A 19,006-nucleotide genomic window follows, 5' to 3' on the forward strand; every position below is an offset into this window, starting at 1 on the left:
ATTTTTAGACCAGCCGTATAAAAGCTGAACTAAATGCTTGTAAAACGTTTTAAAAGCTGAAAAATAAAGTTGGTATTCAACGACATGCTTTAAAGTTTCTCCAAATTTGTGTGAACAATGCTTTAACAAAGGTTGGCCATGGAAATTATTAAAATGCTATAAAACATGATGCTGGATAAAACTGCCATAATGGTGTTTGTTAAATGAGTGAATGTTAGTTGGGTGGTCCCTTCAAAATCGACTCATGGAGGTTTGGCAAATGTTGTATTTTTCAAATTCCAAATAGAAAAAAAAAACAAAAAAATTAGCATATAACTGTGAAACAAGTGAAACTCACATTGTTAATATTTTGTATTTCTTTTACCACTGGACTGCAAAGCGCGACATCATAAAAGTGCGGAATTGCGAATCATGTTGGTGTCTTCAGAGCACTTATTCGCTGATTTGCGGACTATAAGCCCCTACTCACCACACCTACTCAATTTGATGCCATTCCCAACTAACATTCACTCATTTAACAAACACCATTATGGCAGTTTTATCCAGCATCATGTTTTATAGCATTTTAATAATTTCCATGGCCAACCTTTGTTAAAGCATTGTTCACACAAATTTGGAGAAACTTTAAAGCATGTCGTTGAATACCAACTTTATTTTTCAGCTTTTAAAACGTTTTACAAGCATTTAGTTCAGCTTTTATACGGCTGGTCTAAAAATAATTGAAGACTAATAAAAACAAAAAAATATTTTTCTATGCACTTTATAAATGTAGTGTAACTATTATTATGATAGTATTACATTCTTATTTAAAAATCGCCTGTAACCTGGATTCGAACTCGAGACCTTCCAATCGTCAGCGGTATGCCTTGCCATCTGCGCCATCCTAGATTTGATGATTGTACCGTCCAGTGCAAAATATACCCAACTAACATTCACTCATTTAACAAACACCATTATGGCAGTTTTATCCAGCATCATGTTTTATAGCATTTTAATAATTTCCATGGCCAACCTTTGTTAAAGCATTGTTCACACAAATTTGGAGAAACTTTAAAGCATGTCGTTGAATACCAACTTTATTTTTCAGCTTTTAAAACGTTTTACAAGCATTTAGTTCAGCTTTTATACGGCTGGTCTAAAAATAATTGAAGACTAATAAAAACAAAAAAATATTTTTCTATGCACTTTATAAATGTAGTGTAACTATTATTATGATAGTATTACATTCTTATTTAAAAATCGCCTGTAACCTGGATTCGAACTCGAGACCTTCCAATCGTCAGCGGTATGCCTTGCCATCTGCGCCATCCTAGATTTGATGATTGTACCGTCCAGTGCAAAATATAAACTTCTCATAGCTGAATATTGACCATGTTCGAGCTTCTATTCGACAACGTCTAATCAACACATGGTACGCTAATCTACAACTGAACAAGCATATTATTCAGCTGCTGTTTAGTGCTGATCCAAGCTGAGTTCAGTCGGCTATTTTTAGCGCACAGTGAGAAAATTTATATCGATGTTGGTCAAAATAATGTTTATTTACACAAAGTAAAAACAGTCTGAAATAATTATTCTTATTTCATAATAAGTTTTAGTTTGTTCAAAACTGATTAATTAACTTAAATAATTTTATAAATTATAGTTTGATTATTTTTTTATTTGTATTGTTCATAAACCTATTACATATGCATTGAAGTAACAGTTCTCTGTATGAATATATTTGAATCATTTGAAGGGTTAGTCCTCAGAACCCACCTGAATAGAAAAATATTCGAATATCTTGATGCGATTTTTATTTTCGGAAATGGCCAAGTAAATCATTTTTCTTAGAGCGCAGTATTTATTTAGTTGTGAAGAAATGTCATTTCAAATGTAGCTGGCTATAGAAATTTATTTAATCAATTCTGTCAAAGAAATTTCCATATTTCTTGTACGGAAAAACATCCCGAGCAGGCGAAAAAAGCTTAGCAATAGCTGATTATAATATGGATAGCAGAAAGTGATAATAACTTGATAGATAAATGATATAAAATATCTGGAAATGATATCTAAAATAAACTACTAGAACAAAATTGGCATGTCATATTTAGATTCTGCAAGATTTTACCAATAGCTGCGAGCTATTCATTAGATCTGCGTACATCAAATTTTTCATAGGTTTAGAAGTGCCAGGAACAAAATTTTGATATTGTCTTCAGATATTTTATCTCTTATGTCAATCAAGTCAATATCACGCTTTGTTTGTCAGTACTTTGCTCCTACTCGGAATACTTAGCTTAAATGTTTATTTTTGTTTTTCACAATAATTCTGCATTTCTGGAGACTGACCATGTTTATTTTCTAAACAGCTATTTCAAAAGTTTTAAGAAAGCATAATTTATTTAGCTTTGAAATGCATTCGGAACTCAACACGAATTTCGGATATTTTGTCCATTTAATGAAATTTAGCTATAGTGTGATCGCTTTTACAAGGCTCATTTGATGCTGAACAATGTGTTTGTCAATCGTCATTTTGGCCTCTATTGGATCAACTGTTCTTATAATATACTGAAGCTGAATTAAGATTTTATAAGATACTTATTCAGCTCTTATTCATGCTTATGTTAAACATGTGGGAATAGCTGAAGTGCGACGCAAGTAAAACGTTAGTTCGTCTTCTGAATATCCTTTTATACATATACATTTGTTTAGTGTAATAGTGGCTTTTTAATTGGGGGAAACATGTTTTGTTCAGCTCATTTGTAGAACAATCTTGACTAGTCGAATGAGAATCTTTGGAAACGTTTAATAAGTGGCGATTCAACTTTTGTTCATTCTAATGCATAACGTTGAACATTGATCTAAGTTTGTGTTAAAAAAGCACCTTCTCAGCTCTTTATAGAGCAATTTTTTTATTCAGCTGCCATTACCATTATTGAACAATAATTAAACATGCATGCTTGTTTGTGGCTCTGAATTGTTAGTTGGGTTGCGCACTTTTAATGGCATTTCCGCACTAGTAAAATCATCTGCGGACTATCGCAGTGGTGAAAGGAATGCGCAATTTGTAAACTTAGACTTTTTTCAACTGCGTACTGCGATCAGTAAAAAGTGCCTTCTTGGACGATTCCTTACCAGAATTTCCCACGCATCAAAATGGTCCAAGAGTTTTTTTGATCAGTGGAAAACCGGGCTTGATCCTTATTTTTTCAGCTCTGGGAAAGGGGTTTCACCACCAAACATGTCTTGATGGGTCTTTTTAATGAACTAATTCTCGCATAACTTATGATCTCGCCCCAAAAACCATTGGTAACCATGTGTGTAGCTCGTTGTTTCTGAGCATTTTAGTAGATTTACATGTTATTTAACAACTCTATGGTGAAGAAAGGATCATTATCTACCTGCCGGTGGTGTTGGTTTGGTTGCTTATTCATTCACTTGCTCAGAAACATCGTGCAACACACGTGGTTACCAATGGCTTTTAGGGCGTTATCTCAGATTATGCGAGAATTGTATCAATACAGCGGCGCCACTATGATAATTAACTTTGTTGTATTGTCAAGGGTATGGTAACGGAACTTCACCTTTTCGTAGCCAGCATCTTTTTACCCGCTGCACTCAAAGGATAGATTCCGTTGATAGTCATCCATCCACGCTCCCAGATTTGGTAAGCTTGTGTCTGATATGTTATTGGAACAACTTCTCTGAAAATCATAAGTTCAATTTATTTTATCTAACGATTTGGATCTGCCATAACCATTGTTAGTTACTAAGGTCATTGTTTTCTGAACGGACAGTCTCCTACTGCAACTCAACGAATCGAAATCGCTTCCTTCTAAGGCGAGCATCTTAGAGTTTATTCATAAATTTCATAACGCAAAAATGGTCATTTTTGACACTCACTCACCCTCTGTACCCTCTGTATGAATATTCTACAAATTTTGTATGAGCTGTAACACCTCAAGGAAACCCACGTAGAGCGTTATGAAATTTGCGAATGGGCCCCTACTCTACCGCCGGATCCAACAATAATTATTCGTAAATTTAGCTACGGCTGCACCCTTCTAAGGCGAGTAATTTGTCTAACGAGAGGGACGAGTCCTTGTATCATATTTGCTATCAATTTAAAATGCTGCCGCAAGTGTTTTACAAGACGGAAGTTCAAGTTGATTATTAAAATAAAAAAAGAAAGGATGGGGATTAGCTGGAGTAAACACTCGTTAACTTAGTACACAAAACGTTAAATAGAAGAGAAAATACAATGAGTGCAGTATACAGGAAGCCAATTTAGCATCACAAAGAAAGAATTATAGGAAATATGTTAGGTGTATGTTTGGCTTTTTGGAAAAAAAAAATACACTCGATGGCTTTTTTATTTGTTGCAGGAGACCTGTCAAAGCTGGAACAAGACGTCACTCTTGTTTACAGGCACTCTAGTTAATGCCTACTTCGAACAACTATTCGAATACAACACGGTCTTTATAAATGAGAGCTGAACCTGGATCTGAACCGTTAATATATTTGAAAACATAAAATTTTAGCAGCGATGCCAGCGCAAGAGAGGTAAGCCGCAGTTAAGTCACAGTGAACAGACGTTCATCTTTCCTCGTCAGCGTGTGTAAAGCATTGTACTGGTCATTTCAAAGTATGTCGTTATGCTCCTGTTACGCGGCGCTGTCGTCAAATTGAGAACGCTACAAATTTGCCGCTTTTTACACATTGGCGCTAGTGTCGATAACAAAAATTGCTACTTGTCGCTAGCGTTGCTTTGTGTGCTAATGCATTTTGATGTTCACTAGTGACATCGTGCTGTCAAAACGAGTTTGTTTGTCGGGCTGTCTGCGTTGGCGGTGCTGATGTTTGATTCGAACCTCTACACATGGTTCAGATGAAATTTTGTTCGAGCCTCCATGTCTGTTCTCTGTGGTTAAGTTGTCAAAATTGTGCCACAGTGTGCCACGCGGTATGTTCATAAAGTGCTTGGCACACTGTTCTAAGCGACTCACCCATTGAAACTGTCGCATTGGCAACGGTTTTTGTTATTAAAACTGACATTGGTTTAGAATTTTCGTGAAAATCTAATTACTTATTTCCATCAAAATCAAAACGTAGATACCGGAAGTGAAAGTCTGTGACAGTGGTGGTCGAAGAAGTTCCTCAAATCTTCGTTTTTCGCCATCACGTGGGTTTGTACGGGGAGTTTTCCAATCTGCACTTCTTGACAGCATGAGTAAAAATAATCCACCCTAAAGACATGGCATGTTTAGTGTTGCTAAGCTACCCCACATGTTTTTATTGAGTTTTCTTAGTGTCGGCCACGTGGTACATGTATTTTAAATAATACTTAGACCAGTTGATTCACTACTGGAACAGAACGAAAACTACTGATCCAAGGGAGCTATTTTTGTGGGGGGAATTATTAATTTGTCTCTCTGATCAGATAAAAAGTTGAAATTCGGCAAATCAACTAGACCAAAAAACTAAACAAAAAATACTACATGTCGTTTTTATCAAAAATATACAGCGGGGATTCGCTGGTTGGAACACGACTGCCTTCCATCTACACGTAAAAAAGTTGTGCGGTAAAAACTACCATTTTAGGGGGTTAACTTAAGCGCTCGCACCGGCAATTTTCAGCAGACCAGAAATGCGCTTGATTTTACCATGTCCGTAGTCGAAATCAGATTGTTGTAAATTATTTCTGTCAAATGCACGAGTAATGTGGTGGGATGTACCGTAAACATAGTAATTTGGTCTGAAATTCCATGGTAGTTTCAAGAATGGGCGTAATCAGCTAAAATCGTAATTTTTACCACAGATTTTTTTTCCCGTGTAACGAATCTGACCCTTTAGTTGGAACGACTGACAGCTGGTAAAAATGCTCTACACTAACTCTACACTTGTTCTATATATGGAGACTTCAATGCGACGGTACTCAGACGTCAAAGTCAGTTTGACATTTTCGGGTGACATTTGAGTGCTTTTTAGTTGGAATATTTTCCAACCAGCGAACATCCAACCATCGAGTCATTCCATGTAGGGAACCCCCAACGAGCGAATCCCCACTGTACGTTTTAATCCAAGGGATCGATCAAATATTACGTAACGCAACAAAGGGGTGGAAGGGGGTCTTCCGTAGTGTTACGGTTCATACATACAAAAATTTTAAGTTTTCCATATAAAAGCTGTTACGTGGGGGAAGGAAAAGGTCTCAAATTGGCAAATTTTGTGTAACCGTTACTAACGGTTACGTTTGATTCATCCCCAATCTACTGGTACATTCACAAACTTTGGTACCGGTAGCTTATAGTTACATCAATCCAATATAATTATTGATGTCGTACAGGAACAATTCTATAAAGGAACAGTGTCGAGCTGATCAACAGGTGAAAAATCAATTTATTTTGAACTAGTTTGCCCGGTAAAAAAAGTTGTAATTTAGCGTGACATAATTTGTGTACCATCCCTTATGATGACGTCCCGTGCGGCTATAAAGGTTTTTCATAATTTCACGGTAAGCCATCACTAGGGTGATGGTATGGACCGATGCACGAGTTCACTATTTGACGTTTGAGCGGTGCCGTGTTATTTACGTGACCATGGCAACGAGTGAACTTGGCCCCGCTCAAACGTCAAATTAGTGAACTCGCGCATTGGTCCATAGGGCATTTGTCGCACTTGTAGAGGCTCTGCAATATTGACAATTCTCGCATAACTTCTTATCTCGCCCTAAAAGCCATTGGTAACCATGTGTGTAGCTCATTGTTTCTGAGCATTTGAACGGATTTTCATGTTATATTTCACAACGCTATGGGGAAGAAAGGATCATTATCTACCTGCCCGTGATGTTGGTTTGGATGCTTATTCTTTCATTTGCTCAGAAACAACGAGCTACACACGTGGCTACCAATGGCTTTTAGGGCGTTATCTCAGAGTATGCGAGAATTTGAGTGACGATTAGAAATTCGGCAGTCAAAACTTCGGCGTCGGCATTCTAATTTGGTGCTTCACCGACGCATAAGGATTGCATTTGTCGGCGTAACACTTCGGTAGAATGCCGACGCCGAACTTAATTTCTCTTATGACTTCGATCTAAAGTTAATCTGGATGCCCAATACTGCGTCGTGCAGTTCCGAGAAAATCAAGCAGAAATCAGAACAAAATCGATTTTTCAGGAAGTATGAAAATAACACAATGTGCACATGATGTGTTGGTCCCATAGAAATAATAAACCATAGAAGAAGAATGTCGCTGGCGTCGCCGTCGGAACATCTTTTGCTGGCGGAGATAGGCGGGGCTGTAAATGTCAACGCGAAAACGTATGCAGTTTGACAGTTATGTACCCGACATGTTTCTGAGCGAGAACAATGGGAACAGCAGCGACATTCGTCCTCTAGAGTTTTCTATCTCTATTGTTGGTCCAGTACTGGGAGGGATAAACCAATACAAAATTTCTGTACGTCATAGTGAGCCGAGATTCCGCTGTCACGAACTGTCACTGTGAACCCAGATCTCAAACATTGGACTAACATGAAAAAAGCACGTAACTGATTAAAACACATTTTCGTATTTCTTCAAAAGTGATAAAAATCGAATGAAAATCAATTTATGCACACAACGCAAGTAATGTCACGTGAGCACCATTTAATCTGATTGAACATAAAGCATTGAAAAACGCATCGTTCTACTTTTTCCAATGAAAATTAATATTTAGTGCATAGAAAACTGTGGCCCATTTTTCATGTTTGTCAGGAAAGATCGAAGGTGCACAATAAAAGGAAACTACCGATTTTCTCGAAGCCTGCCTTGATTGTTGTTGGCAAGCTGGAGTTATCTTGCAGTTCAAAATAACGTTGTCTTATATTTCGAGTGTAGTATCGGTGCCTCCCTCCCAGGTCCAGTATACTCTATAGGGCCCAATTTTGTGTAACTTTATTTTAGCGAGTGGAGCTTTCGAATGATGACGATGACGGTTTTCAGTCGGTGCTCGGCACTTCGTGTTTCGGCGCTTGGCAGTTGTGGGTGGAATGTTGATTGGCTTGGAGTTATATTTTTATTGCGTGTTTCCTTTGCGGTAAAACGGCGAAATATGTTATAAAATAAAAAAAAAAATCCAGTTTTTTATCAGAGAGAAGTGTCTTATAAATCACAATAAACTTTAATTTAGTTAATTTACTCGGTGATTGGTTAATTGAAATTCTCGGGGATTGCGCGTCCGGGTTGAAAAAAAAAAATGGCCGTCGAAATCGCGTTCCTGTTTGTGAATGACGCGACTGTGACGCCGAATGATCGTTATGAATGATTATAACTGTTGTTCTTGTGAATTAGTGTAAGTGAAGTGGAATCAGTAATCTGTGTTAGCAAATGAGTCCCGTTATAAAATCATATTGGTGTGCTTATTGTTCTCATAAGAACATCGATTGCAAGTGGTAAATGATTAATGCGAGTGTAGACAGTTAAAATTAGTTTACGTGTTATGAAATTAGGAAATTGAGAAAAAAAAATGGGTACAATGAAAGTTTTCAAAGTGTAATTCTACAAACAGTAGTGTACAAGTTAATATACCGTAGTGTCATTCAAATCTGATTGCTGAAGTGCCGGTACGGTACAAGGTAAGTAGGTACTCCATCACATTTCCCGAATATAAAATTACAGTGGCTCAATTTCATTTTCGTACGGGGCACTGTTTTCATATCAAGCTGGTATAAAACTATCAAATGGTGCATGGACTTCGATATAATTTATCAATAATTAAGGTTATAGGTGCCATCTATTGTTTGGCAATGACAAACTGTATTCATTTGCTTAAATCTTTGAAATAATGGAAAAGTATTGAGATTGTGTCTATAATTGACCCAATTCCATATTCGTACACCTAATAAAAAAGAAATAAACAGCATTCAAAACTAATTTTTAATGGACTAGATGATTACTTAAGCTCTTCGTTGTGTTGTTCAGATGCAGTAGAATACATTTGGAAAATTTATAAGCGGACATATTTGAAACTTAAGTAAATTTAAGAAAAATACCAGTTTTCCCATGTTTTTTGCTAAAATATTCGGTAAGTCAAACAATAAATTGCATTTTTTTTCAACATCACTTCCTTTAGAATGATAACTGCGAATATTGCACAAATTACAAAAAAATATAATCAGTTTTAGAGTAGCTAGGAGTGGATATCGACAACTTATACTTTTGAATCTTAGGTAATATAACATTTATAACAAATCCAAAACCAAAAATTTTAGTCAATTTCTTTATGTTTGTCTCCTAAATGTATATACATAATCCATAGTTAATGTTCCTATCAAAAAATTGCGTAATTATCATTTGTAATTTACATTTCACTACCAAACATGATTATAGAGATTTATAGAATAAATATTATTGCCATAACCGCAACACAAACGTTTTTTTTAAATGATGAAAACAACAGGATATATTCTATTAAATAGTATATCAATGCTCTCTGCTCATTCAAGTTATTTTGTATTTTTCTCATAAAATCAATAAATTGCAAAACAGGGTGCTATTTTCAATATAATTTGTATATTATTTCAAAGATAATTGAATATTACGATGACATCAATTATGTGGAGGTATGTACAGCGTAGTTTAGGGTACTTTATTGTAAAACAAAGTTCGTAGTTCAAATTATTTTTACAGACAAATTCAAAATTAACATTTACCTGTTGTTTGGAATGAAAATTGGGTTTACATTGATTAAAAATATCATTTTAGAAGAGTTTTGAACTTATGGCACAACAATTTTCTGAACTCAAAAGGGATAAAAACTGTTTATGATTTCTGTAAACTGTGTATATTTCAACTAAATTTCTATCAGAGCTTACGAGTATAATCTATAGATTGGATCCAATGACAAAAATAAACGTTATTGTTCGAATTGTTGGATTTAATAGCAAAAATCATTGGAAAACTGGCATTTCTCATAATTTTACCTAAATTTCATATATGTCCACTTATAAATTATCCAAATGTATTTCACTACATCTGAACATCATAATAAAGCACTTCAGTAATCAAATAGAGCTTCTAAATTTAGTTTTGAACGTTGTGCGTTTGAATTTTGGTAGGTGTACGAATATGGAATTGGGTGAATTTTAGACATCAATTCAACACTTTTCTATTAATCCAAAGATGAATGTAAATGGAAACATTTTGTGATTGGCAAACAATAGATGACACCTATTACCTGCAATATGGATAAAGTATTTGAAGCTCAATACTTCATTTAATAGTTTTTTTACTAACTTGATGTGGAAACAGTATCCTGTACGAATATGAAATTGGGCCACTGTATGTTTTCTGCAACAAATATTATTTGATGAAGGTAGAGCAGAGCACTCCAAACATGAACTAAACTTTACTGATATTTATTGTAGATGATCGGCTCTCACATTTACAACCGTTTTCGATTAGCGTGCCGGTATCAATTGTAGACTATCTAAGGGCAAAAAAATCATAACATTTTTACGAAAATTACTAGAAATGATCTTTTGGCGTCTATCGAAAGTATAAATAGACTTATAATATTACACTGACTGTTCGATTTCTACAACACTTCCAAAACTTTCATGTTGCCAAAATCTAACCGTGCAAAAATCATAGTGCATTTATTTAACACAATTTTAATATCTAACACAATATTTAATATTCTAACACAATATTATGAATTAAATTACAAAGTCATCCTACAATCGGAGTTTTGATTAAATTGTAGAAATTGTTGATAATGATTGCCAAAATCTAACAAATTTTGGAAAACAGTTCGATTTTGGCTCGATGTTAGAATGAATGTTGTTGAAATCGTAAGTTTATCACTGTTGCACTCGACAAGAGATATGACGTGTTCGTGCGAGGCAAAAGTTTGGGGAAGTCTCCGGAATAATCGGGAAATCGATAGAAGACTAATGTGTTATTTTGTATGGGGGATGACGTTCAACAGCCTACTTGATGGCTAGCCGAAGTTTACCGGGACCACTAGTATGTAATACATAAAAATGATCCTTAGAACTTATTTTGCAAAAGAGCTATTTTTTCCTCCTTGAAACCCCTAATGCTTTTAGAAATAATTTCTGGCTACGCCATTGCATTATATAAATAAACCAACGAAAAATGATAAAATTAAAACTCGTTTATCGCAGATATTAATTTTCTTTTAGTGATTCGATTATCCGGAGTGAAAAAAATTGATACTCCGGTTAATCGAGTCCGACCTGTACCAAAATGAGGCATTGACTACAGAACAATAACTAATTACGGTACGATACCAAAATATGATATGCATAGATTATTGTGAGTTATTTGTTCCTCCTCGGGAGTAATCGCAGAATTAATCAACAAGACCATGGAATGGTGCCGTGCAGACCCTTTTTGAGTTGGATAATTCCTGACATTCTACAGGCTTGCCACACAGTACACAAATGCAATAATGGTTAGTTGATGAAGGTAGTTTGCAATAATCAAATGCGAAAGGACTGATAAAATACTAAGCTGAGAAGAAAGCTCTTTCTCAGGTGGGACATTACGCCCAAAAGAAGAAGATGAATAAAGTCATTTTAAACTCAAGGTTCATTCAGAAAATAGTAAAATTCCTGCAATAATGCAATTTGCAATATCAAGACTCTGAATTCTTTCCAAAACAACTTCTTTATTTAAGAAAGGGGAAGTCGAAAAAATAAGCAAAAAGGTGACAGATTTTGGTAAAGATCTCATTGAGAGATTACTGTAAACCTGTTTTCACTGCCCATTAGTTAAAAAAAAGTCGAAGTCTGATGAATCCCATTCTTTGTTACCGGTATCCTCTCATCGAGAAACAGGCATTTACCAGAACAAACAAAGACAATTTCGTCACACTGACTGGCCGCCACTTCCAATATAGTTGTACACTTCATCCGGGTGCCGCCTCGTGAACAACCAATCGTTTAAAATAGACAAATATTTCCACCTCCCCACACATTGAATAATTGATACTAACCGTCCACCCGCCGTTCTGCATGTATGGGGGAGCGAGTTGTTGACAATCGATTGGGAACGATCTGACGTCACCCATTAACCTACTACTTTCAAAGGACTTTCGAGCAAAAATATTATCTTCTGCCAAAGAAAATGTAATATCGGGAACTATTGAATCGTAGAATCAGATACCCAGAATTCTTATCGCGGCAACCAGTCCGACGACTTCCAGTTTTTTTTTTCGATTCGACAGGTATTTCCTACCACCCCTGAACCATGTTGGGCTACAGACACACGGTGTGTCTGAAACCGTTGGTAACGGAAAACGTTCACGAATTCGGCATCCGCAATTCTAACTATATAGTATTCGAGCCTTTGGGGCTTTCCTGAACCGAGTGGTTAGAGTTCGCGGCTACAAAGCAAAGGATCTTTTCCTAATAAATTTAACTGAAATTGATCTGATTACATTTTGACTTCCAAGTCTCTTTTATAAAATCTTAAGTCACAATTTGGTAACTTTTTTCTCAAATCTTTTAACTAAAATAACTATCTCATAATTTCTGAAAAAAAAATCCTTTACATTTCCCTGCTTTGCACCCGGAGCAAAGCCCGAAAAAATCCTTGAAGACTTCCCCGGGAATTATCTAGGAAATGTCTCAAACAGTTACTGGAGGGATCCCTAAAAAATCTTAGGAGGGAACTCTGGAGTAACTCCTGAAGTTAGACAAATCCTTAGAAAAATACCTTATTGAAATCATAACAAACAATGTAGTAGGAAATTCTAAGAAATCATTGGAACTATCTCTGGAGAAATTACTGGTTGAATTTTTGAACATGCTCTAAACGGAAATCTTAGATGTCATAGGAAAATCGATGGCCATCTCTGAGGTTATTTCTGTAATTATCCTTGAAAAAAATCCAGGTTGAATTCTTGAGATTTTTAATGAAAAAAAATGTACGAACTCTATAGGAAAATTCTTGGATCAATTTCTTAGGAAATAATCACTAATTCCTGACCAAATTTTCGAAGTGGTAACAGAATCTTTGGAAAAAAAAAAACACCTGAATTCATTTCGAACAGCAATGCTTGTCGTAATGCCACGAGGAATTTAAAAAAAAGTATTAGAAATCTGCCGTATCTTTTCATAAGAATCTATCTAACATAGTTTACTTACTTTTTAATAAATGAATGAGCCACATTAAAGTCATATGTTGCGTTTTATTTTATGTGAAACGCTTGCCAAGGACATTGTCTTTCGAACTATAGTGGAAAACTTACCTAAAGCTTCAGTATTGCACTGTTATAATCGAAGGAGAACGAGAGAGGAGAGAATCTCTTATTGTAACATAGGTTCAAAAACATATTGGAGGAATTCGTAAAAAAAATCTTAGGAGTAATATCTAGATAAATCCGTCATTGAAATCTTAATGAAATACTGAAAAATGTGGGAAATCCTAAGAAATCACCAGCAGCATCCCTGGAAAAATTTTTGCAGCATTGATTAAACAGAAGGACTTGGGACGTTATTTTGAAAAAAAAAACAAAAATATCTTTGGAGGAATTGTTGATGGAATCATTTAGGTAATTTATGTGGCTATTGTTGAAAAAATCCAGGTTGAAATCTTGAGGTACCATTGTCGGGGGTGACATTAGGTAAAATCATAAGCAGAATCATCTCAGCAAGTATTGGGAATGTTATAATAAAATTTGAGTGTAGTATTCCTTGCAGTTATCAACAGCTACCATCAAAACAATGATTTCTAGGGCTAGTAGTTTATTTCTGATAAATCGTTAAAAAACCCTAAAATTAAGGCCTTATCAAATTGTTACTTTTAAGGTTTCATAGAAAATCTCACTTTTAGATGGATGAATACTATTTTGAAATCTTATGATGGACACGAATCGTCATATACAGAGGCGCGTCCACATTCAAAACCATGGGTAGGACAATAATGGAAAAATTTTTATGTCCAACAAAATTCAATATTTTGGAATCATTGACAACAAAATGGAAGTGACTGTTTTCATGTCGGTCATTATCACAAGACTAGGAAAAGCTCCAAGATCATTGGATATCAAAATTTATATCATTTTTTGGATAAGTTCACTAATAAGCGGTTTCTTTACCACCGCTTAGGTCTTAAACCAAGTTTAATCATATGGGTGAACCTGGTTTATGGCTTAAGCGAAGGTAAAGAAATCAGCCCTAATACAGATTTAACAAAAAACTAGAACAAACTGTGAAACTCAACCAATGATGTTGTTCTATAATTTCCTATTGAAACATCAAAATGCTGTGAATCTATTTCTGTTTCTTTGGATTCTTCGCAGAATTTTGAAATGGAAATTCCCAAGATATCTTAACAGAGCTTACAGTGGGGCTGGTAGCAGATCTCTTTTTGGGAACTTGGTCTCTTTAGTAATACTAGTCCCTAAAAATCTCTACTTTCGGCAGAATCTAAAGTCGGTCTCTAAAGTCACTTTTTTCCATATTCTGCTTTCAGAGAATGCTGCTACCAAATTTAAAGGTTCTAGAGAAAACTTCAAAGACTATTACGTGTCTGTTTCCCAGGTTCTTCAGAAATTTCTTCCCAGATTCCTCGAGGAAGAGCTCTGCTAGTGTTTTGTTTAGAGATTTCTTCATGCATACTTCCGAGACCCTTCCAGAAATTCCTCTTCAGATGCATTCATTAGTTCTCCTAGGAAATCTTCCAGCAAATTTCTTCAGAATTCGATTCAGGAAATCCGTGAACTCTTCGACGCTCAAGGTAAATGTTTTCTAAGAGACTATATCAGTAGTTCTTCCAGATATTTATTGACTAATTATTTCACGGATTACCCCAAATGATTCTATAGAAGATTTCCCATAGATTCCTACAGGAATTTTTCTTAAAAAAAAATGGAAAAAAGTTCATTCCAGAGTTTTTTGAAAAATATTGTTCAGCAATTTTCCCAGGAAGGTCTACAAGAATTCCTACACCAGTTTCTTTAGTTTTGTGTGAATTACTACAAGAATTCATCCACATTTACTCAGGCATTGCTACAGCTCATTCGAGGTATAATCCTGCAGTTCTTCAAAACAATGTCTCGAGTAATTTCTCAAGTAAAATTTCACTTAATTTATTTAAGATTATACATCTGTAATCATTCCAATAATTTCTCAGATCTGTTCTTCACAAATTTCTTCAGGGAATCCGTCCATAATTTTCAAGGAACTCCTGCAGGATAGCAATTAGCATTTTTTGTCTAGGAAATCCTCCGAGAGTCTAGAAATTAATCAAGGATTACTCTAGAACTCCATCAAATTTCTTCAGATTTTTTTTTAATCTTGTAGACATTTTGAACGACACTTTTGTGGAAATACTAGACAATGTCTGAAGAAAATACAAGTTGAAATCTTGCAAACAAGAATCTTCGATGAAGTTCTAGGGAAAAGGGTGAAAGAATCATTGGATAAATTCTTGGAGGACATAGCACTTTCTTAGAAACCATTCTGAAGGAATTTTTGGATGAATTTCTGATGATCCTCTGAGGTAGCTTCAGTAGTTATTCTTAGTAGGAGGTTCTGATTTCCTAAAACGAAACTTTTTGAAGAATTCCTTATGAAGGAAGTCCGTAAAAATCACGAAATGAACTCTTGAAAAGAACCTCTTCGGGCAAATATCCAAATTAATTCCTGGAGGAAATAATGTAAAAATGCATACAGAAATACGAGCAGTGATACTTGTCGTAATTTCATGGAAAATTCCCAAAACATATTTTTCAAATATTCATAGAGAAATGTCTGGTATGATTATCTGCGGCATAACAATCTTATCTCCTGGTTCCTGCTAGGGTTCTATTTGTTGTCTTGATTCCTTATTGATCCCTTTTTGATTTATTGTTGGTTCTTGGCTGGTCTCTTTTTTTTCAGGCAAGAGGTTTCTAAAGCACATACATATTTTCAAAAAACTTAGTCGTAACCAGCCCTGTTACAGGAAGAAACTAACAATTTATGTACTGTCGTGAATCGCAAGTCAGTCCCAGTTGTGATAAAACGCATTGAGAAAATTTACTAGAAGTTTTTGTGCGTTTTTGCCTAATTTAACAGAAAAGTCGTGCTGTATAGTGAAACTGAAAGATCGTTGGAAGGTATGTTGAACACTGATATCAAATCAGTTTGAATTGTGATTCATAGCAATGTTGCAAATTTAATATCACCTATTCTAGGAACTTCCAGGCTTATTGTGAAACTAATTAAAAATCTAAAATTACTTGAAATGGTGCAGAAAAGAAGCTCTTTTAAGTATTTCGCTGGAATTTGTTTAGCAATTCTGTAAGCATTTTTAGTGTTTTCGACAAGAAATCACTCAGAAATTCTCCAAAATATACTCTAAATTAAGTGTGTCTTTAGGATAATTCAATCAAGAATTTCAACAGAGTGTGCTTCGGGAGTGTAGGAATTTCTCAACAGATCGTCAACAGATTATTCCATGAATGCCTTGAGAAACCAAGAACATCATAAGCCATCGCCAGCAGCAGTACGCTAGTGCTGTGTATGACAAGCGAGCTTTGTTTAAGATGCGTGCTGCTGACGGTCTTGGGTCAATCAATGAGTTGTTCCAACGAAACTTTGGGAATTTCTTAAATTTTCTTCAGGCTTATTCCAGTAATATGTCAAGAAAAACTTCCTAAAATGCTGATGATGCAATGCATCCAACAACATCTACATCTGGCTGTAGAAATTCTGTACCCATGATGTCGCTTCGTATAAGATCATAGGTAGGACAATCTTTGGACTGTCCTACTCAGGTATTTTTGTGCGTAGGACATGTCCTACCTGTCCTACCCGCTGCCCGCACCACTGGTCATATAAATTGTTATTGGAAACCTCTACAAAACTTTAGTCGAAGACGTTTCTCTTTAATATTTTGTAATGTTATTTTGAAAAAAAAAGAGGGTTTGTGCTTTTTTGAGAAGAATTTCAAAAGGAAATCACTCAAAGGGGTTTTCCCCCTTACAAATGTTTTTAGTTAGGAAATAAATAAATAAATAAGATGGTTCTCTGTAGTTGTTTTGATTCCATATCAATTCCATAATTTGGCCCAATGTCAGCCCCTAGAAGGGGTGATATTGGGCCAATTTCAATACGTTTTCTTTTTAAGGTGAAACATCTCGGAATCTAAAGATGGCCGGCACAATGGACGACTTGTGCCCCTACTCACGTTTTCAAAGGCACAAAACTGGAGAAATAGTTAACAAACGTTTCTGATCTTCTTATTTTAAGCTTTCTGTTGGTGCATAAAGCCAAAATAACAAATTCACTGTTATTGGATGCTTTCTTCGCGAGATTTGTGCCTCTGAAGTTTTAGTGCAATCTTAAAAGTTGATTCCAAACTGTTTCACCTTAAAGGAAAATAAACGAATTTCAACACTTTGTTCTACATTTGTAAATACATTATCCGTGAACGTATTTTCATATTTAGCTGAACATTTTTGGCTCAATCTTACACCCAACGACGGGATTTGAAACAAAGTTCTTGTAGGAATTCCTTAGAAGTAAACTTTGATATAATCTTGAACAAAAAATAACAAAAGCATGAATATTAGTATTCCCGGCCACTCTTATCTTTATCGTGAATAATCCTTCAAATTAGCCAAAACTTTTAATTCTAGTTTACTTCCGTTTCCCTCATAAAAATGTTTTCAAATTCACGAAGAATATACCCAAACAATACAGTCAACTCTCTCGTACTCGATGTTTCGTATCTCTCTCAAGTTAGAGAACCATAGTAAAAGTTGATTTTCATGACTACCTCGATGGTCCCTTAGATCGCATTTGCACTGGTTTTATGTTCTATAAATCGATACCTCCCCAACTCGATGGTCCCTTCAATATCAAGTTAGGGAAAGTTGACTGTATATCTATCGAATGGTGGATGTCGAATTGGTTGACATATTTTACGTTAATATCGGTTCCAGGCACACCGTGCCCAGAGACCTCGTTGCGAACAAGTTTTTCGGCCGATCTTCGGCACCACGAGACTCGTTTCTTTCTTCTTCCCATGTTCCTTCGCGCAAAACTAAAAATTCACGAAAATTTTTGCCTAGATACTTTACCTTGAGATTGTACTTGCTATAGTTATACAACGGCGAGTGGTATCCGACTTCGTCGTGGTCACAGCTGTTGGGTTTGTCATTGCAGCAGTCGTCGGCGAGGTTGCATGAGGAATCGCCACCGATCACGACGACCTGGGTGGTGGCCTGTTGCTGCTGCTGCTCAAACTCAGGGGCACCCATTCCGTCCTTCAGCGAACCCGTATCATCCGGTTCGGGCGTAAGCGATTGCATTCGCGGTAAATCTTCGTACTCCAATGCCGCCATCTCTTCAGCTCATTGGATTTCTAAACGGCGCGTAAGGTTCTTATCACTTCTGATCCCGGTTTTTTTTTGTCACTAAGATCCGCTTCAACACTATCACTGTATCGTGGCCAGTTCAACACGCAAAACACTGTGAAAGGAGAAAAAAACGAGAAAGAGAGCGAGACTCGTTAAACTGCGAGAGAAAGTTGGTTCTAGCTTGGTGTGCGAGTTCTCCGTTATCAGCAGTCTTCCAATTTCTTCGTCCCAACAGGGCTCGTGCCACTGATAAAAGTCCGTCACTTGCTTATGTGGTGTTGGCTCCTGCACCAACCAGCCAGCCATTCACCGAACCACCGAACCAATAACACATTATTTCATCACTCGAATCACGAGGCGGTGTGTGTGTTCGAAAGCAGCACATTCACCGTACTGAGCCGAACTCCGGGCGACTTTCGTTTCGTGCATGGCCCGGCCAAATGTTTGGGCTTTCGATCACTGTTCAAGTTCGTGATTCTTTTAGGTGTAGGTTCCCAAACTTTTCGAGTGCTCGACCCACCTAGTGATAAGGCATATTTTTAGTGATTAAGTGATTTAAAGATTAATCTTTTAATAAGGATAGATGAGTTTAAGGGAAAAATCATTAGTAGAAAAATGACTATTATGGCGACCATAATTGAAATCAATCAATGAACGAGTTATTCTTAA

At 36.0% G+C, this 19,006-nt stretch overlaps 1 protein-coding gene across 2 annotated transcripts in view; it reads right to left on the reverse strand.

Annotated features, from left to right (window-relative positions):
- LOC5565942 (segmentation protein cap'n'collar) overlaps nucleotides 1–19,006 on the reverse strand; it is a 255,950-nt gene that overhangs the window by 208,975 nt on the left and 27,969 nt on the right. For both annotated transcript variants that reach the window (XM_021838214.1, XM_021838215.1), the window contains exon 2: nucleotides 18,059–18,449. In XM_021838214.1, coding sequence (XP_021693906.1) covers nucleotides 18,059–18,322 — 264 coding nt within the window. In that variant the 5' untranslated portion in view covers nucleotides 18,323–18,449. The remainder of the gene's footprint in view (nucleotides 1–18,058; nucleotides 18,450–19,006) is intronic.

This window comes from Aedes aegypti, chromosome 1 (assembly GCF_002204515.2).
Source record: "Aedes aegypti strain LVP_AGWG chromosome 1, AaegL5.0 Primary Assembly, whole genome shotgun sequence".
Lineage (NCBI taxonomy): Eukaryota > Metazoa > Arthropoda > Insecta > Diptera > Culicidae > Aedes > Aedes aegypti.